This window comes from Galendromus occidentalis, unplaced genomic scaffold (genome assembly GCF_000255335.2).
Source record: "Galendromus occidentalis unplaced genomic scaffold, Mocc_1.1 scf7180000075563, whole genome shotgun sequence".
NCBI classification, from domain to species: domain Eukaryota; kingdom Metazoa; phylum Arthropoda; class Arachnida; order Mesostigmata; family Phytoseiidae; genus Galendromus; species Galendromus occidentalis.
The window spans coordinates 373,977-395,228 of record NW_003803553.1 but is presented as its reverse complement, the minus strand read 5'-3'; the positions used below and the strand labels follow the sequence as shown (position 1 = coordinate 395,228).

General features: G+C 53.2%; 1 protein-coding gene across 2 annotated transcripts; it reads left to right on the top strand.

The window, feature by feature from the left end:
- Positions 1 to 11,863: 11,863 nt before the first annotated feature.
- Positions 11,864 to 19,432, top strand: Atpalpha (sodium/potassium-transporting ATPase subunit alpha). Of its 2 annotated transcripts, none has more exons than XM_018639279.1 (7): positions 11,864 to 11,948; positions 15,359 to 16,009; positions 16,121 to 17,009; positions 17,144 to 17,446; positions 17,594 to 18,213; positions 18,611 to 18,705; positions 18,904 to 19,432. In XM_018639279.1, exons 1-7 carry the CDS (start codon positions 11,928 to 11,930, stop codon positions 19,430 to 19,432), a joined length of 3,108 nt encoding a protein of 1,035 aa, XP_018494795.1. In that variant the 5' UTR covers positions 11,864 to 11,927. The 2 variants fall into 2 exon arrangements, with proteins under 2 accessions (XP_018494795.1, XP_028967045.1); XM_029111212.1 differs by lacking the exon at positions 11,864 to 11,948 and adding an exon at positions 14,017 to 14,087.
- The last annotated feature ends 1,820 nt before the right edge of the window (positions 19,433 to 21,252 follow it).

Sequence of the window (21,252 nt, the reverse complement as noted above, 5' to 3'; positions counted from 1 at the left end):
CTATCTCGGTGAAAGGCACTCTGGTTGAAGCGACCCGATTTCGCCGGTCCATCGTAGTCTCCGATGAGGAGCTTCTCTCGTATCATGATTCATCCCTCTTCCACGGTTCCCAGCTTCAGATAATCTTCGGAGCGCTCATGCTCGGCTTCGACCCACTGACTAATGTAAGTGGTAAGTTCTGATTGCGGACAAGAGGAATCGACGGAAACGTCGAAGCGCCATGCGGAAACGTTTCGTCTTAGATAGCGAGGGTCCAGAGGCGCTCGATCCCGCAGGCTGAACCTCTCCTTGACAAGCGCTGGCGCCATCCCCAGTTTTTCGAAACAATGTCAGAATACCAGAATTTCTTCATATCGTTGATATTCCCATACAGGCTCGGACTAACATAGTTCGGAAGCGCTTCCAGAGGAGCTCCCAGTAGCGTGGGGCCTTTATTTGATTGAACCCCGCTGCAGGAGAGCTTCTATTAGATGGGGGTTCCTCATGTAGTGATGCGCAATGGCGCGATGACGCGTCGGTGATGAGGAAGAGAAGATTCGAAACGCTTGGCTCGCGGAACTTGAAGCACATTCTGCAGTGGAATTTCTCGGTTTCGATCCAAGTTCCCCCAGGAGGCCTCTGTCGGGGAGAGTCCACTATCCAGTTCAATTCGATGGGCTTGTAGTGGGATAGTCTCAGTTCCATCATGAATCGATCAATATTTCAGGACAGGCACGTCGAATTTTCACAAGAAGAGACAGTGTTTGATTTCATGACAAATGAATATTTGTTTTTTTTTATTAGGGACTCTTTCATGTGATTCTCATTAACAAGCTATATCCTATCTTTATGAATGATGAGGATGGAAATACATGACAGAAGTGATTATGACGTTCGTTGATATCCGTCGCAACACTGGTTCGTCTCTAGGTCGGTTCGCTGTTGGTTTCTGCTAGCTGGGTACGCTGGGTAAATAAATGAATGAATTAATGAATGTATGATTGAGGGACTGGTCTCCACCTGTTACCCCACATGCCGAGTTCGAATTATTTCGTTCAGATCGGTCATTATGGTTGCCATGATGCTCCTGCGATTAATTCTGAACCATGTGTTTGATTCTCTTTCTGTACAGTCTCTCTCCAGTCGATTATTATTATCTAGGCTAAGATTCCTGATCCTTTCTGACGCCGAACCATTTTGGTCTAATTGTAATCATGTACTGTATCACACGGGCTGACAGAATTTCTCTCCACCATTCCTTGGTTGTTGCTGATTTACTCAGTGTTCTCACATCGTATTTACACTAAATGCCCCAAAAATAACTTTTTTTTGTTTGTTTGTTTGTTTGCATCGTTTGTTGTTTCTCCTGCATTTCCTTGGTGATACAAGTTGTGCTTTCCTCTAGTTCCTCCTCGCTTATCGTCCGCATCGATCAGCGTTCCTTCCTCATACTCGCTGGCTCAATCGCATTGAACTGAAATCTAGCTATCTTACGTTATATGCAGTGGATTCTACAATGCTGCTCGCGGTTGTTCCACAGGATCCGCGCGCGGCTTCGGTACAGGTGATCATAATATATACCGATCGATATATTCGACAATCTCCTACGGTCGAGAAAATAGTTATAAGATCCATCGAATAGACCGGGTCGTCGAAAGCGCAACTCGCATGCGGTTGGTTGGTGGTTGATTGTTGTATCTGCTTGACTTCTTGTTCTCAAAGCTTCCGAATCATCGACATCTACGAACTCATGTATATGATTTTCAAAATACATCAGAATATTCTCATTCGAAGCGCGGCGTCGATGTCCGTCAAGCCAACCGTGCTAGTGATAATATCTACGTCATCCATAGCATAGGTGCTACAATAGTAACCTTAATTACGATCATCGAGGAAGAACAAATCCACCGCTCAGTACTCAGACAGCTAAATCGCGTTGAGGGACAGCTCTCGCTCGTTTGTGTCGACGAAATCACAAAGCCCGGCGGAGGACATGTCCGGGAGTAGTTAACGCTCGATTCCGAGGCATGTTCCTCGTTCATCAACCTCCGAATCAGTCACAGTTCACGAATACTCCCCGGTCAGTAAGAACACATGAGAGAGAGGAAGAGCATGCAGACTGCATGCTGTCGACGATTTATGATGGATGGAATGAGCTGATGAATGACAGGATGTGATAAATGTATGGATGAGTGAATAGAGCGGTCAATCGATGCACGCAAGCCTCGACGTCTACAGTACAAGCTTCTGAGTACAGTGGTTCAGACTATCCTGTTATGATGCTATTTACATTGCAATGTTTTTGTTCCCTCTCAACTTCTGCCGAAGGAGCCGGACAACGATGCAGAGGCGTCATGAGCTCCTTAATCTTCCTCGGGTTCTGTCTCCTCTTCCTCGTCAGCGCTCCACTCGGGGTTTGCGATCTCGTCGAGGATATCGGCTTCGTTCACTTTGTCGCAGCTGACATTCAACCAGTGCATGAGTCCGTGATTACTGGGATTCGAGTTGTCATCGTGCATTTCGAAATCCTCGTTCTGCTCGGATTTCTTCGATGCCACCCTGACGTCACTGTTGTCCTCGACATCGAGCGACTCTGCGTCCTCCACGCCGAGGCTGAACGCGTCCGTTTTCGATACCTCGTTCGCACGCCGTGAGAGTCGGGCCTGTGGCTCATCGAGGTCCATGGGCCGCTCCTGCGATTGAGGCTCCTCCTCAGCAGCAGGGTGTACTCGCTGCCGCTGACCTTGTTGAAGTTCATCGGGGAACGCCTTCGAGGAACTCAGTGGATCGTCTTGTTTCTGTTCCGTCAGTGGGGTCTGACCACCAGTTGAGGGAGAGGACGACGCATTCGATTTCGAGATGAACCTTCGTGGCTTCTCTTTGGGCTTTTGACCATTGCTCTCATCTACGGGAACGGTTTCGCAGGCTTTCTCAACTTCGTCCGGATCTGAATTCTCCTGCAGGATTTTCTCAAACTCCTCATCGCTTAACGGGAACTTCCTCGGAGGATAAGGTGTTGGCGCCGATGAGCTCTGCTGCATTGTCCAGTCTTGCGAGAGTGAGCTGCGGAAGACTTCTCTTTTAGTTCAGGCGTAGTAGTGAAACCGATGGCTTCGTATTTCGAGACTTGATTCGAGAACATTCGCTGTGGTAGAACTCACCGATGTTGTCGCTTTGCCTTGCTCGCGTGAAGCTTCGCGATCGACTCGGTTTTACCACCGACCTCGCTCCCCAGCAAGCTAGACTCGTCGTGGATTTCTTTGGCTCTCATGGCAGACGGGAACATCTGCGGGGTGGCTGCCTGCGTTGATGAATCTTTCGACTTCTGCGCATCCGTACTTTCGGTACGACGACCTCGATAGATGGCGGCGGAAGGAGATCCGATATTCGAAACCAATTTCGGTTGTAGATACGCTGAGAATCGTTCACGTTCCAATGTTTCTTGTCGGCTGTGACGAACTTCGAAGGCGGCGTCGCTCGTATCTTCTTCTTTTCCGTCATCTTTAACTGCAAGCACCGTATCCTCGTCGTCCATTGCGAAAGAACTCTTTCCGCTCTCTGGGGCCGCCATCTGTGGACGAACAAAAAGCATGAGGAATCGCACGCGGAAGCCCCGACTCTCTTAAGCTGCTCTATGGTAAATGATAGGAATCGATCCCTCCCGTAAATATCCTCTTCCAAGCTCATCGTACCTTATCCGATACGGTTGCACTGCCCTCAACTTGTGCGCTTTGCTCATTGTCTTCCGACTCGACAGGACCCAGGTGAAGGATCCTCCATTTAGGCGTGAGAATCTCCTTGTATTTCAACGGTTCCACCAATCTGGTGGAGCTCATCATGCCGTAAGGAATGACGATGTTGTCAATGTCATAGCCATACTCCTGGTGTACAACGTTTGATGCTGTAAATGGACAAGAAGACCGTTGAGTACAGTTTTTGATTTATAGTATTTTGTGAGAGATCGATGCAACGACTCCCAACGCGAGTCAAGCCGGAGGAAATTCGGGTCGGATGGGAATTTTCGCGGTGTACTACTCACTTCTACGCGTCCGACTCGGGTTATTCCGGTCTCCGATATCAGCAAAAAGTTCATCATCGGCTTGCTCCTGGCTGTCAACAGACACGCTCCTGTGAGCGGGCGCAGTCGTGAATCTTCGGTCGGCTCTTCGTTTTTTGGAAACTCCATCTGTTGGACGAGGAGCGCCACCGCTACTGCCGCGTTTCTCACTCCGGCTCGGACGATTCGCTGCGTGCGTCAATGGGCGCTTGCGTTTCGTCGGAGGGGCGTCGTCATCTATCTCCGGAGGTTCCGGTGTCGCGGCTGCGGATCGCTGCTGTGAATGTTGGGAGGCTTGCTGTTGAGCCTGTGTCCCGGCCGCTTGTAGATCCCGTTTCTTCTTCGCGGCAACAGCAGCGGCACCGCTAGCCGCTGACGTCGTTGCAACTGCCGCGTCTGACGAACTCTCAGCCTGAGCGTTCTTATGTACGAGGAGACTGTAGCCCATCCGTAAGAGGTTTTCATAGTGAAGACTGAGGGAGATGTCGTGTTTACCCGACAGAACCGGATGGTACGTCTCGTCATAGGTGGCCATTCGCGATACTTCGCTTTGGCTATCCCATAGAGGTATGGCCATGAGCTGTCTGGTCAATTGGAACTCTTCCTGTTGCCGCTCTTCGGATATGTCGAGGCGCTCGCGGGCAGATTGTGCGTGCAGGAAAGTGCACCGCACGCAGAGCTCAATCTGCGGATACATCGTGCCGCACTCACAGCTCAAGTTGAGCGCGTCGATCGGGACGGACTCCGCAACTTCCGCGGGAATCGTGTGCGCATGTACGAGACGCCGTTTGGTGAAGTTCTTGTTCAGTGGTGTCGTTCTTGCACAGCGTGACATATCGTCGCTGTTGTTCGGGTCTGGCTGTTGAAGACAGGGCTCTTTCCTCAACCGTAACTGGCGGCAAAGCTCATGTTGCTGCCGGATACGATATTCCAATTCAGACACCTGTGCTTGGAGCCACGTCCATTGGGCACCTAGAGTTGCTCTCTCGCTAGCCCAGCGCCAAGCCGGATGCTGGGATCTACATGAGCTGTGGCTGGAGGCGTACTGGAAGGGGGTGAGGATTCTCCGCCCATTGAAAATTTCCACTTTCTCAGGGAGATCCTCTTCCTCTGATGAACTCTCCGTCGCCGACGAATCGCAGAGTTTCTCTGTGTTTGCGATGAGGGTCGAGTGGATGCCGCAGCCTCGCACGAGTTTAGCGCTGTCGTTCTCGCCCAGCTTACGCTGAAGAGGTGTTGTGTTTTTCTCTGCAACACCGAACATCATGTTATTCCTCTGTCGAGCTTTCTATGCTACTTCATCGAGCGACGCGAGACGATTGTTTCATGGCAGAAGATGTGCGTTTTCAACCGTCTCACCTTTGTTCGCCAGCTGAGCGGCGATCTGACCGCTCTTACTCATGAGACATGGCATTTTGAATATTTCCTGGCCTTGCGCTATGACTTGTTTCAGCTCGGAGTAGGCCACCTCGACCGTGCTCTTTGTTTGGATTCGATGGATTCTCTGAGAGACCACATCATTCTTCCGATTCAACTCGTGCATTTTTCGGAGCTGCGCCTCGCAGTCGACGGCGAACATATGAGCAGGATCCGCAGAAAACCGTCCGGCGCACTCACTGCCCGACGGCAATTCATCTGCGAAAAATAATAATGTGCGTTAGCTTCGCCTCGTCGGTCGAAGATGTGAAGCTTGGAAATGAACGCAGAACCCATGTGAATGAGTTCGGGCGCGTCGATCATGATGACTATCGAGTGGACAAGAGGACGAATGATAACTCACCTTTTCGTTTCGCGATCTCGTGCTCGTCGTTGGTTTCTGACGTAAATCTGGAACGTTCGACGTGGTGTGTCCTCACCGACGTACCTGTCGAAAAAGCAGTCCTCGACGATGTCGAAGCAGCGGCGGTCGTTGTTGTCGTCGACGCTCCAGCGGCCGCTGGGGAGTTTGTGATCGTTGACGCTGTTGCTGTCGGTGCTCTTGTCGACGACGATGATGATGATGCAATCGAGGACGCGGACAACAAGGTAGAGCCCGCGGTAACCCGCGCGCAGGGAGCGTGCGGTGAGAGTCTCTGCCGTGACGGTATCGAAGAGGTCGCAGCGCCATTGGCGTCATCGTCCTCTTCCTCGTCTTCTGTTGTTGACATCGTGTTCCTGGTCACGGCTCCGGCTGCTGATATCTTTTTCGTGAGGGGTGTCGATACTCTCATCGGGCTCGGAGCTGGAATCGTGCCCGATGCAGACGCAGCGGATACCTTCGGCATTGTCGTTGTTGCGGTCGCGATCGCTAACATCGGTGTCGGGGAATTCGACGAAGCACCGATCGAGTTCGGCTTCGAATTATTTGCGATCGCCGATGCGTTCGCGATGTCTCTCATGCTGTAATTGTGATTTCCGTTGATCTCTTGGTACTGTTGCGAATTCCGGCCAATTATGATCGTGGTTTTCGATCCCGCCAGTTTCTGGTTTGGGGGGAGCATCACACCGGTGGCCGCAGCTCGGCCCGCCGGGCTCTGCCCGTAGCTTGCACCATCGTGATTGGTTTGGTTGTTGTTGCTGGTTGCAGTAGTGTTATTCTTGCTGGGGATACCGCTATTCTGGTTGCTTTTAAGACGGTTGTTGTTATTATTGTTGCTACTGCTGAAAGCCGAAAACGTCGTGGTTGGCGATGACGACGACGTCGCTGTTGGGTGCGACGTCAAGCGCGTCGTAGTCGGAACGATCGCCGTGACGGTGGCGGTTCCACCGACTCCGTTGAAGAGTGTAGGTGAGGTATAAATTTCCCGAACATGACTGTTCTCGTTGAGAGCGTTGTTTGAGCCACCATTCGTCGAGGTTGTCACCATTTTACCTCCGTTCGAGATGACCCCACCACGTTTGACCAACGTGAACGTTCCTCTCCCGTTGGTGAGCGGCTTCAGACCTCCTCCGACCCCACCGTTGAGCCCGCTTCCAGCGTCACCGTTCACGCGCAACTGCGGATGATGCTGCAGATGGTAATCGTGGTGGTCCGCGACTAGACGGCCGCTCACGGAAATACTGTTGCTCCGATTGATCGACACACTCGACGCGTTCGTGGCGGAAGCAGCTGCAGCGGAATTCGTTGAAGTACTGACAACCCTCTTACTACCAGCTCCCGGTGGCAATCGGAGGGAGACGGATGTGTTGACACTCCCCATGCTGTCGTTCACCGCATGTTTGCTTGCCGCTGAACCTTGCGCTGAGATCAAAACTTCCGATCTCCCTCCGGCCGCCGAGACGAAATTCACAGCTCCCGCTCCACGATTGACGCCAATTACCGAGGAGAAAACGTCACCGTCTTTCACGTTCGGGGGCGCCGTGGCTGCGAAGCCCACCCGACCGTAGCGTACAACCGCGACGGGCGCGATGGCTGCAGGTGAGCTTCTCGAGGGAAACAAGCGGACTGTTTCACCTCCCCGCTGGCCCCCTCCGCCCCCTCCTCCCCCTCCAATGCTCGTTGTCGTTGCACGATGATAGTTGGGATGCTTGCTGTCACTGTCGTGAAGTCTGTTGCTAGAGTTTATGTTGAGCGAGTTGGCGATGATGCTTGTGGACAGGAGAACGCCACCTCCTACTCAATCGACTGATCGTCTGCTTCGCGAGCGGGTAGCAAACTGTCGACAGTCGCTAGCGGAGGATTTTTTCCTGCGGGAGAAGCGGTATAGGGTCAGGGATGCGAATCCAAGAAGTTCGTCGGTCAGGGGAGGGAGCTATATGTATTCATTCCAAATCAATGGATTGTGAACCCGTATGGAGAAATTATTTTTAGACGAAGGCATTCATTCGCAAGCGAGTGCTTAATGATGGATCGGCCAAGGAGCAGCGGGCGTTCTCGATGAGAACAAGAAGTACGCGAGTAATAGCACAGCTGAAGGTCGAGCTTCCGGAGATCCGTGACCAGAAGTTGAGCGTATTCACCCAGCTGAGTGGAGACCTCGATCGATTTCGAGCTCAAGAAACATCATCTCAAAATGCATGGGATATGGAAACACTTCTGCAACGGTCTGACGGTAGGTCCGGGGAGAGAACCTGACCGGATGTCCGGTCGTGAAGTGAGCTCGGGAGAAAAAGCCTGACTCCAGATCCGCCGAATCCTGGTGATTATGATAGGTCGCAGAAATCGATGGAGAGGACCGAAAGAACGCACCGTAGCTCGTCTTCGCTGTTTTCGGTTTTGTCCGAGCGCGATAATCACGAATCCCGAATCATGAGAGGTATGAACGAAAGAGCAGGCCAGTAACCACCCTGCACCGTCTCAGTCAGCCCGTCTATCCGTGAGTTCATCCATTCGCCGGTGGCGTTAATCATTCAGCCTACACTCGGAAACGATATTCGTAGCAACGAAAGACATGCAGATTCCCTGTTGGGTTCCATACACCCGGAAGAAGGGCAAGGAGAATCAATGCCTCCTGGAAATTGCTTCAGACAGCGGTTCGAATCCAGGGCATCGCTCCTCAACGCGTACACCGGACTCCGACCGCATCCGGAAGACTCTATCCTAGGACAGAGCAGTGACTGGCGGAGGACAGTGACCGGAAATATGCTTCAAAATACTACGGAACCGAACGATATTATCACGGATGAGTCAGAGAGAGAGCCTCTAGCGCTTGCATGAGGAAACGACGCGCGCGCATTTCATCATCAACATAATCGCCAGCATAACCAATGCGGATTGCGCACCGAGCCCACAATGTTCGTGAAAATCTATCGAACTGGCGAAACCGGGAACCGATGATCGCTTCGGCAGTTGTCATGGTCGATTCCTCCGTCTCAGGGAGCCGCCATGCTCATGTCCCCGGGATGAGCGAAAGAGAATCAATGAGCACCCTCATCGTCGCGAGTCTCCTCGACGACAATATCAATCAATGACGAATTGACAGTGCCTTCAAAGCGTGTTCCTGGTGCGGTCACTGTACTTCCAGGGCTGGTTGGCTGACAGAAGTATCGGTTCGCGGCCGCCGTCTTCCACCGAAGAAGCTCATGCTGCTCGCGCTGCTGTCGAATACATATTATTATGATGAGCCAATGATCCAAACATGAAGATAGCGACGACGTCGTCGGGAACGACGACGCCAGGAACTTTGCTTGCAGCCGCTGCATCAGCAGCTACATATATTCGACGCCGCCGCTGCTGCTGCGGCCACTGCCCATACGCGCCCCGACGCCGCGTGCTGCTATTCCCGATTCGGGCAGTACACCAACAATGTAAATTCAATGACTTGGCAAGTTTACGGCTAACGACAAGGCTCACGAATGTCAACGAGTGAGCTGACCGGCAGTTGTCGACAGTAACCAGCACGAGGTGCCGCGAGCGAGTAAGCCAGATAACAGGCCAATCGGATAGCCAGCTAGGTACCACCGAGTGAGCGATCGTCGTAGCCGTCGTCGTCGTCCGCCATCACCATAGCCTGGGCTACGCGCCACACTTACCTCGATGCCTTAGCGTGTCCATGAAACCTCCTGAGCCAACGATTCAACTGCCGCTGCCGGACGAAACTTCACTGAAACCTCGAATGCGACCCGATGCGGCTTTCAGATAGCACCGCACACAAATCTGTATAAATCACTAGTTAGGCCTAGCAGCGCAAGGCGACCGCACACATCTCATTGGTTCAGCGGCAGCAGCAGCACCACCAACACACCATACGGCTAGACACACACGACCGACCGACACACACACACACCGACACACACACTTAGACCCAGCAGCAGCCACTACGCTCCTCTCGCTCACAGTAAGCAGCGCGCATCGTCCCGAAAACAAACTCACAGAGCGAGCCCGCCAAAATCATCATCGGAATCCGCTGCCTCGACGAGAAAAGGGGAGGGATCCCGCGAGAGAGACTTCGACTGCGCGTGCCCGCGCCCGCGCGCCGGCCATGGAGCGGGCAGTGGGTGATTTTCGCTCATTCGGAAGAGCACCTGCACGACGGCCGCCACCTCACTCTCCCCGGCCGATAAATTCAGCGGTCAGTCGCTCATGTCGTCTGCTCGGGGACCAGCAGCAGCTAAACTTTGTTTTCGTCGTCGTCATCGCTCTGAGTACGTAGCGTCGGCGGCGGCGCGGCCGTCGGAGAGAGCCCTCCCTAGAACGGTGGCGATGGTTCTCGCGCCGGCGCCGTGCTGCTTGCTGACGAACGGCTTGCTTGGCGTTGGACGTTCCTTGCCGCCTCTTGGGTCCCTCGCGGCTCGCGGACATTATGTACTTCTGGACGGCGGCTGCTGCTGCTGCTGCTCGTACTGCTGTTGCCAAGAAACGTGGTGACGCTCGAGCGCCGCGCGTGCGGCCATTTTGGATTAGCGAATTCTCTGGCAGCCACACACGGGAGGCCGGGGATATTCCTCCTCACATTCGCTACGGAATCGTCCGATGGAAATCCTGTGCAAAGGAACGATCAAGCGAATCAGGAGCTGGAAGACCAAAGCTCGAATCATCGAGCCACGCTAGAGTGGCGGGATCGATACGACAGATGCGTTTGCACCCATTCAATTCCGCGGCGTGAGCTCGTTCGAGGAGAAAACGAGTGGTCCCGAACTCAAGGGGGCCCTTATTCTCACGCGGAGGACCAGAGTCGCGGGTCCTCATTGCGGGGGATGAGCGCACCCGATCCCGTTGGAAAATTCCGCTGGACCGATCGAGACCGGTGACCTTGCGAAATTTCGTCGAGCCCTCTGGGATCTTATCATTGAAGTTGTAGAGGGGAATCAAAGAGTACGCACCGCAGCCCACGCTCGATTCTCGCTCAGACGACGGAGTTGACATCGGCTACTTGTTCATCAGCCCCGATGGGGGGAGAAATTATGATCGAGCGTGCATTGAATAATCTTGACGGGATCAGGGGACGAGTCCCGCGTTTGACAGAGATGTCGTTTCCCATGAGCCAATTGGTAGGGGATTCCCGGATTCCGTTCACATCGGCACCGATGTTAAAGGCCCTTATCAGATGAGTTCCTCGAATGTGAGGGACGTCATCAAGGTATATTCACGCCGATTTTCAGATCGGGTCCCTTATCGAGTTCCTTGGGCATTCTCGTGCGAGCGAACACAAGAGAAGTCTGTCGCGTTCGAACAGAGGCAGAAATCACTTCGGACTCTCTTCTCTCTCGTCGAATAATGTCTCCCTTCGGGGAGTCAGCTCGCTGAACTTATTCCGGACTCGATTCTCGTGAGGACTTCACGCAACCCGAGCTGCAGCGAAATCTTATCCCATTTGATATTCTCCATCAACCAGAGCATTGATTGAAAGTGGTTCTGACTCGGATGACGGTTCGTTCATGACCTCTTCCACTGAAATGAGTCTCCATTGAAGATCTGGATCTCGATTCTCTCCGGCGACCACTGTATGACGGAAGCTCTCGATTACACTTCGCCTCGGTATCCTCGCGATGCTTCGATTCAAATCGTGCAGGTCGAGGTCGAACGCAAGGTGCCCGGGCTCCGCGCGCATCGCTCATCGTTGAGCGATGGGGCGAGCGGGACCACGTGAGCATGAAGGGCCCGAATGTATCCGCTCCTCTCATCATCAGACACAGTTAGGCAGAGCTTGGTAAAGGATGTGTGTCTCCCCCTGGCGGCCCCAGTCTGAACCTCCTGAGCGCATGCGCGAGATTCGCGCTGGCCCCTAAGACTGTGGTTGGTGCTAGCGCTGGTGGCCGCCGCTGCTACCACTCTAGCTGCCCGACTGGCTGACTGGCTGGCTGGCTGGTTGTCTATCTGTATTTGTGGCCGCTGAGTGAGTGTGGCCCGCCGTTGGCCTGGTCTTTGCCTCTGAACATCAAGTCGGGAAACATCGGCTTCATCTGTTCCCCAGGAGAACGGATCCAGCCGAACACCTTGTTGTAGTCTCTCAAGGAGGCCGAATCAACCACCATGGGCGACAAGGACGATCAGGTGAGCGAGAGTTTCGTGAAACTCGATCGGTCACCCTCATGATGACCGAGACTCGATCGTTGTCGCGAACAGTAGCGATAGAGCCTAACTCTAACGAGCGGGGCTTTCGGTGCTGGGATTAGAGCCGATCCTCTGCTCATCCATTGTGTGGACACCGGCACGCGAGTATCGCTCCAGTTTGCAGTCCGGATTGGACTGGCGCCGCCGGCTTAAGAGTAGTAGAGTAGTCGCTGCAGCACCAGCAGCCTAGCTGCGAGGGAGGTGGTGGCGAGGAAGAGCCACCGGTCGATGGATAGGTGAATGAATTGACAGGTCAATGGATGAGTGAACCTACAGCCAGAACAAGGTCTGACGATCACACGATCGCGGCTCCCGTGGACTCCAGACTATCGCGAAGGGCCCTCCCATAGGGGCCCTCCGATGGAGAATGAGCGACCCGCTCAGAGCGCTTCAAGACCGCTCGACTTGCGGAGACGCTCAATGTTCCAAACGGCTCACATGGTCTGCATACCATTTGCGCGTCGTGCAGGGGCCCCCGTGATATCTCAACAGTCAGAAGGACACCTTAGGGCTTAGGTGACCCAGTGAGCGCGATAGCTCGGAGCCCGAGGAGGATGCAGCACATGGGCTCTATCCGAGTATCATCACTCTCGAGCTTGTTCGGCTCAGACTCTCGATATATGACCCCATTGAGATCGATGCCCGATTAACTCGGCCATCGGCTCCGGCAATTATGTGGAATCAGAGTGACAGCACGATCGGAATTTGTGTTTGTCCTTCATCTGATAGGGGTGACCTCTGCCAGTACGATGATGGCGGCAGCGGTAACAGCAGCAAAAGACGGGGCGGAGCCCCTATGTCCTCCGGATCTAGGTTCAGCGGAACAACAGCTATCATGTAGGATGTATTTGCGAAATTCCGCTAATGTTCGCCAGCGGCATTCAGCGAGTTTGCCGCTCTGCTTGGCCCTCTCTGTCCACCAACTGCGGGAGCTCGGCCGGGCGAGCTCTTTTCCCTTGGGCTCGACCACGAATGCATGACTGAGCAACCTGACTATCTGAGGAACGAGACGAATCAGATATCGGCAGTTTGCCTACTGATTTCGACCAATTCCCTGTGCGCGTGTTTATCGAGTGCGAAATCGATCGCTCAAAGCCCCGCGGTTCCATCCTGGAGCGCTCGTTCGCATGAGCTCTGGGCATCGACCCTTTGATTTTGTCGGCTCGATAGAAGGAAGCCCTCCGGTCGGATGCGCTTCAGAAAAAAAGACTCATACTCCTTCCACCTTCCTCGGTCACCGAATAATCCCGTACGTTTCACAGGCTCGCCTGTGGAAAGCAGCATCATTGTGCTGCAATGCGTGAATAAATGGCTCCGATTCGACATCTACCCGAACAGTGGCCACATGACACTATGCAATCGCCCCGCATGTCTGACCAGATAATCAACAGGATCCCGATCCCGTTCTCGAGCTCGAGTTTTCGTTCCGCTACCAGATAAAAAGCCCAGTTATTCGATGTGCCTTGTTCGATGAGCTTATCAGCCGTCTCGAATCGGCCGCGACCGGCGGCGCCGCTGCTCCCAGTTTCCTGTGACTGTCGTTGGCGGCCGAGGAAGAGCATCCTCCATGCAATATCTCGTGGTGCTAGTGACGTGACATGAGTGGCACTCTCGAGTTTCCGGCTGGGCTGTCGGCGAGCGACTGCGTGGACGGACAGACAGACAGACGAACGAACGGGCCGCCCAGCCAACCGACACACCGACAGACAGCTAGATGAATAGGTGGTTTGAGGAACTGGCTGAGCAGGCGACGCTTTCCGAGAGGATCCGCTGCGTTTTCCCCTTCAACTCCTCGGAGGTGACCCCTCGTGGTGGACTGCAGGCTAGCAGCCTGGCTGATTCGCAGGGAGCTCGCCCGGATGTTTCCGTAGGTTGTCTTGGCAACCACTGTTGGTCGACCAAGCCGCGTTCCGTAGATTCCCTTTCCGTCGTTGTTACCGGGGCTGAGAGCTCCGCCGTCCACATTACCCTCGTATCTGTGGCGCTTTCCGCGAGCGATCTCAGTCACGGCTTGGTGACGGCGCGGGAGCGTCATTCAGGAGCTCCAGCATGGCTCCATTGAACAGCAATGGCAACCAGGTTGGTATCCGCGCAGTGCACCCAGCCGAACGTTCTTGACAGAGCTCGCCGACCTCGTTATCTGCCAGCCGTGCCGGCGACGCGGTGTTCAGATGTCGTCACTTTGACATTCATGTGTCCCCACTGTATCGATTTCCTCGTATCGTTCGTACAGCTCCCGAGAATGCCGTCCAGAGTAGTATGCTGCCGTGCTCATCGCACAAACGAATTGGGTCTTCGTCGTCATATGACGTCACCTGTTTTTCGACGATCGCGTCTTCGCGATCAGTCGGTCGTCCCGGCTCCCGCCGAGTCCGGATTGATTCGCTCGCCGACTTCATTCGGCTGAACCGCGGGAACAGAATCAGTAGAGGGCATTTTCCGTTTTCTTCTCGCTCGTATTGAGGCAACACTCAATGTCGATCTTCAATCTATTTTGATTGATTGTTCTTATGAGCTATCAGGGTCCGGTTGGGCTCCCTTGTTGGGCTCCATGCAAGGCGGGAAAAAATTCCGATCGCTCCTCTCGGGCGTCATGAACCCTTAGATCCGGTTGCGGCAAGGGTGGTGATTCGCTCGCCGACCTTTTGAGACGGCACTACGGCTCTCGGTAAAAATAGCCCGAGCTCGTTCCGCGACTGGCAGAGATGTTTTATTCTGATTGTGAATAAATATATCAGTGAGCTCATTGTGTTTTTCGCTGAGCATACAACATGGATGGCTCATGTGACCTTTCATGTCATCTTCTGAGGGCGGGCGCTGGCCATGGAGATCGTTTCGGGATTTACGAGCCTTCGAACGCAGCGTAGCGATCCGAATGCTTACGCGCTCCACCGTGCTCTCAACTCCATCATTGATATTTTATCTGCTTGGGAACGTATCGTCCACGGCTAGCGTCAGGAAGAATTGTTTCCTGATCGATCCCAGAATAGCTCACTCCGATGTACATGTCTCTCGCTGTATCCATGATCTTCAGAGGACAAAACAAGGACATGAAACGACTGCTGGTCACCACTCGAAAAGCGACCTATGAACGGTCGAGGAGAGACTCAGTCGGTGTCATGCGCGGCAAAGCGTCCAGCTCACTGAGATTGTCTGGAACGCTCCGGTGGCATCATAGATTGGATCCGGGTGGAATACTGCACGATGAACTGAACATTGCGTGGAGGAAGCGGATGTTCGCGATCGACGCTTGTTTCGCACTAGCAGAATATGCGTGATTATACCTAGGAGCTGTAGTCTTCGGCTGGAGCAGAACTAGATCTGATAGAAGATTTTCTCCTTTTTTCCAGTACGGTCGCGGTGACAGTTATAGAACGGCGGTCAACAAGGGAACGCCCGATGATGGCCGCGCGGCCGACGGGAAGCCCAAGGTGTCCAAGAAAAAGGGCGAAAGGGACCTTGATGCCCTCAAGCAGGAAGTCGATATGGACGAGCACAAGATTACCCTGGAAGACCTCTACGCCAGACTAGGCACGAATCCCACCACTGGGTTAACGAGCCAGCAGGCTAGGGAGGTCCTCGAGAGGGATGGGCCCAATGCACTTACTCCACCGAAGAAGACCCCAGAGTGGGTCAAGTTTTGTAAGAACCTCTTCGGAGGGTTTTCCTTGCTTCTGTGGATAGGTGCAGTACTGTGCTTCATCGCCTACTCGATCCAGGCCACTACTTTCGAAGAGCCACCCGACGATAACCTGTACCTTGGGGTCGTACTCGCCGTCGTAGTAATCGTCACCGGTTGCTTCTCTTATTATCAAGAAGCTAGATCGTCCAAAATCATGGAGTCGTTCAAAAACATGGTTCCTCAATACGCTGTGGTCATTCGTGACGGACACAAGATGAATCTTCCGGCCGAAGAAGTCGTCGCTGGAGACATCGTCGAAGTCAAAGGAGGCGATCGAGTCCCTGCCGACATGCGTGTCATCCAGGCTCAGGGCTTTAAGGTGAGTTCGCCGGCGAGAGAGTTCCCACAAGCCGATATTCCGGAATTCTCGCTCCAAATCAAAGATTCGCATACGCAAGGTTGAAAACTGAAGCTCGCTCTCGTTCCACAGGTCGACAACTCCTCTCTCACCGGAGAGTCAGAGCCCCAGACTCGATCCCCCGACATGACCAATGAGAACCCTCTTGAGACCAGGAATCTCGCATTCTTCTCTACCAATTGCGTCGAAGGAACCGGCTTGGGCGTTGTTATCAACACGGGAGACCGTACTGTGATGGGACGTATCGCTAATCTGGCCTCAGGCCTCGAAATGGGTGAGACCCCCATCGCCCGTGAAATCGCTCACTTCATCCACATCATCACCGGTGTGGCCGTGTTCCTCGGCGTGTCTTTCTTCATCATTGCCTTCATCCTGGGTTACCACTGGCTCGATGCTGTCATCTTCCTGATCGGAATCATCGTCGCCAACGTACCCGAGGGTCTTCTGGCCACGGTCACTGTTTGTCTCACGCTCACAGCCAAGCGCATGGCCGCCAAGAACTGCCTCGTTAAGAATCTCGAGGCTGTCGAAACGCTCGGATCGACATCCACAATCTGTTCCGACAAGACCGGAACCCTCACCCAGAACAGAATGACCGTGGCTCACATGTGGTTCGACAATCAGATCATCGAAGCCGATACAACCGAAGATCAATCTGGAGTGCAATACGATAAAACGTCAACCGGATGGAAAGCTCTCGCTCGCGTGTGCATGTTGTGCTCACGCGCCGAATTCAGAGTCGGACAAGAGAACGTACCGATTTTGAAACGCGAATGCAGCGGGGACGCCTCCGAACAAGCCATTCTCAAATGCATGGAGCTTGCCGTTGGCAACGTCGTATCCTATAGGCAGCGCAATCACAAAATCTGCGAAGTTCCCTTCAACTCGACCAATAAGTACCACGTTACAATTCACGAAACCGAAACCGCTGATGACCCGAGCTACATTCTTTGCATGAAAGGTAAGCGACCCCCTGACATCCCTTCGGCGAGGGGAATCCCGGCTGCTCCTGAATTTTATTGTCGCTCATCGGTGGACCCGATCCCGATGATCCGAGCTGGACTCATTCATCCACGTGAAACGTTCTCTCTCCAGGTGCCCCTGAGCGTATCCTCGACCGTTGCGGAACCATATACATCAACGGCAAAGAGAAGGTTCTCGACGATGAAATGAAGGAGGCCTTCAATAACGCTTATTTGGAATTGGGAGGACTTGGAGAAAGAGTTATTGGTTTCTGCGACTACAAATTGCCGTCCGACCAGTACCAAAAGGGTTATCCATTCGACGCTGATGAGCAAAATTTCCCTCTCACCAACCTTCGATTCTTGGGCCTTGTGTCCATGATCGATCCCCCGCGTGCTGCTGTCCCCGACGCCGTCGCCAAATGCAGATCCGCTGGTAAGTTGAGGGGATTCCGCAGTACCGAACTCGAGAAACGAATGCCATTGACTCCGACCATTGACCTGACCTGTATCCCCTTGCTCATGGTTCCTGTGTTCGAACCTAGTCTCGCTTGCGCTAAGCCCGTTCTCCATACCGCTACAGGTATCAAAGTAATCATGGTAACTGGAGACCATCCAATCACTGCTAAAGCTATCGCAAAGGCCGTCGGAATCATTTCGGACGGAAACGAGACCGTTGAAGACATTGCTCTTCGACTCAACATCCCCGTGGAAGAGGTCAATCCCCGAGACGCCAAGGCAGCCGTTATTCACGGATCAGAGCTCCGTGATATCGCCACCGAGCAGCTGGACGATATCTTGCGACACCACTCTGAGATCGTGTTCGCTCGTACATCTCCGCAACAGAAACTGATCATCGTCGAAGGTTGTCAACGACTCGGAGCCATCGTCGCCGTGACTGGTGATGGCGTCAACGATTCACCCGCTCTCAAGAAAGCCGATATCGGAGTCGCCATGGGCATCTCCGGTTCGGACGTGTCAAAGCAAGCGGCCGACATGATCCTGCTGGACGACAACTTCGCGTCCATCGTCACCGGCGTCGAAGAAGGTCGTCTCATCTTCGACAACCTCAAGAAATCCATCGCCTATACACTGACCTCGAACATTCCCGAAATTTCTCCTTTCCTCCTCTTCATCCTGGCCGACGTGCCGTTGCCTCTTGGCACTGTCACCATCTTGTGCATCGATCTCGGAACCGACATGGTGAGTTTCAACGTCCTAACCAAGCCTGCTCTGTTAGAGAGTGGAGAAGAGCCGCGAACTTCTGAATCGGGGTCCCAAGGCTTCTCCTGTGACCGCCGGGCAGGTCTCTTCCGTGAAGACGAGAAGAGAATATTTCCTGCAGATCCTGGATTTTTGACGGGCTCAATAACCATAACTAACTCTTCCACAATTGTGCGCACGCTGCTATTGTTCGGATCTCCACTGAACGGTCGTATAGGTTCCTGCGATTTCGCTTGCATACGAACGCTCCGAATCCGACATAATGAAACGAAGACCTCGTGATCCGAAACACGATAAACTCGTGAACGAAAGGTACATGGGAATTTCGATGTCCTGCCCGCCTGAGTTTTGTTTTTTTCGTTTCCTTGTTTCGTAGGTTCCCGCCATTTCCCTAGCTTACGAAACAGCCGAGAGCGACATCATGAAACGGCTCCCTCGTGATCCTAAGAAGGACAAACTTGTGAACGAGAGGTTGGTTTATGATTTTGATTTTGTTGGGTTTCTCGTTTTCGAGCCCGGAGCTCGGGCTCCTTCTACTTTATCCGCTCTACTCTGATCCCCGAGCATCAGAATGCCGGAGGAACTGAAAGGCCTCTCCGGGTGAGCTGTCTCGAACGATCAGAACTTGGCATTCGCCCCTTCGAATACTGATGGAGACTTATTCCACAGGCTCATCTCGATCGCCTACGGTCAAATTGGCATGATGCAGGCAGCTGCCGGGTTCTTCGCCTACTTCGTCATCATGGGTGAAAACGGCTTCTGGCCAGACCGTCTCCTTGGCCTGCGAAAGGAATGGGACTCAAAGGCGGTGAACGACCTCGAGGATTCCTACGGTCAAGAATGGACCTACCATCACAGGAAAGCTCTCGAGTTCACCTGCCACACTGCCTTCTTTGTCTCGATCGTCATCGTCCAGTGGGCCGATTTGATCATCTGCAAAACGCGCCGGAACTCGATCCTCCACCAGGGCATGCGTAACCACGTTCTCAACTTCGGTCTCGTTTTTGAGACTGCACTGGCCGCTTTCCTTTCCTACTGTCCCGGAATGGACAAAGGTCTCCGCATGTACCCGCTCAAGATCAACTGGTGGCTCCCGGCCATACCTTTCTCGATCCTCATTTTCGTATACGATGAGATCCGTCGTTACATCATCCGGAGGAATCCTGGAGGATTCGTCGAACTGGAAACCTACTACTAAATACGCTTCAAGTGTGCTGCTATCCACGCCCGGAATTCCGAAGCGACCGGGGCGACAACAACTTCCAAAACGTTTACCGACAACAACACCAGAAAGCAATCACGATTTCCAACAACAAAAGACCCAGACTTGCCCATCGTCTGAGGGCTCCTCATGCCCAGTATCTACCCTGTGTCGGATCTTTCATTCATTCCAGAGAGATTTAATTTTTCCACTGCCAACCACCTGATGGTGAAAGTGTGGGGTAAAACGCAAGACTGGGAAATGTTGTGAGGTGATTTTAAATAAGATTATTTCCGAAGCGCACGCAACCGTTTTAACCAGATGATTCTAGCGCCAAATCGTCCGGAACGGACGCTTTGGCTAGCCCGGGTACATCTTGCAATCCATGGAAGGTCACGCCCTGCTCCCATAGTCTCATGATTCTGAAAAAGAAGAAAAGAGCAACATCGAGAAGAATCACGGCGAAGAAAGCCGCTCTTCTACCGACCACTGCTGATGTAACAGCAACCGAATCCATAACACCGACAACATCCGTGTGTTCCGAATGATGATAAGTCCCGCAAATCTCTCCGCGCGCTTGAAGCACAACGAACACGAGAACACCCCTGTTAGTGCATGATTACCGGAAACACTCGAAGCAGACAAGCTGCGTTCTTTCAGTGCTGCCCAGGCAGGAGCAGCTTCTTTGGATCGTGGCGTCTCTTTCTATCGCTAGAACTACTCTCTCATCAATGTCACTTCAAGGATCATAATAATTTGACAGCTTAGAACCATCATCGAACACAAGTCAAGCGAGCAAAATACATGACGATAGAAATTCGAATCGCTGCGATTAGAAACAGAACACCAGACCCTTTCCGGAACACTCCACTCAAAAACCATCCTACGAATGACAAGTGCGATCAACATCGAAAAGAGAACTCTGAAGAGTACTCGGAGAGATTCGAAGCGGTTTAGATCACAGACCGATCGATAAGAGCAGAATACAAGTAATAAATTGAGAACATTAAAACTTGAATTGATCCAGGCGTCCTCTCTCTTCATTGCGCATGCATCATCCTCGTGATAGGAATCAAGCTCACGCATATTCTCGCTCCTCCGAGAGCTTCGGCTTCGACGATTGTATCGAGTGCGGAGTCTCGAAGCGATTCTGAGCCATTGCGCCGTCATCCCGCATCAGGTTCGATCATATGTGCTTGGAGACACGGTCGGAACTTCAACGGGAATCGTCAACCGGTCCTGCGAATCTCAGCAGCGATTCTCCCCCATCTCTGCCTCGTGAGCCGCGTAGGGCCGCGATGGTCTACATTGCCGAACATTCCTCTTTCTCCATACGACGACGCTCCCCAACCCCAGTTTAGAGGCTCCGATCTGGGATGAGCTCGGCCACAGTCACGGTTCGACTGTTCACCGAGGGGGATACCTCACAGAAGAGAGCTATCTATATTCAAAGCCGCGTGCTCAGGGGGATGGGGGGAGCTACCGACAGGATGGCCCTGCTTCCCTCCTTAAAGAAATCCTTGGCGAAGCGGCTCATGCGACTTCTCCTCGAAGTTAGGAGAACCCATGTAGTACTCGGACGTGACTCGGTCTCATCGCACTTCCGGCTTCTTTGTGAGTGGCGACGCTCCAAAAGAGACCTGATGTTTCCAAGCTGTCTCGAATGCGGGAGGATTCCGGCTTCTCGGGTCTGAGTTCGAATCGTCCGACAGCTCTCCGAAACTGATTCCAAGCCTCCTGTCCCGATTCTCGGGAGCGCCCTCCCGGTAGACGAGTAGACCACGACCAGAGAGCACTCAAGGAGAGGAACTCTTGCT

Coding starts and splice junctions, on each gene's coding strand:
- Atpalpha (XM_029111212.1), top strand. CDS start 14,058: ATGGCTCCATTGAACAGCAATGGCAACCAG. Junction 16,010..16,120: donor TCCAGGCTCAGGGCTTTAAG/GTGAGTTCGCCG, acceptor CTCGTTCCACAG/GTCGACAACTCCTCTCTCAC. Junction 18,214..18,610: donor TCGATCTCGGAACCGACATG/GTGAGTTTCAAC, acceptor CTTGTTTCGTAG/GTTCCCGCCATTTCCCTAGC.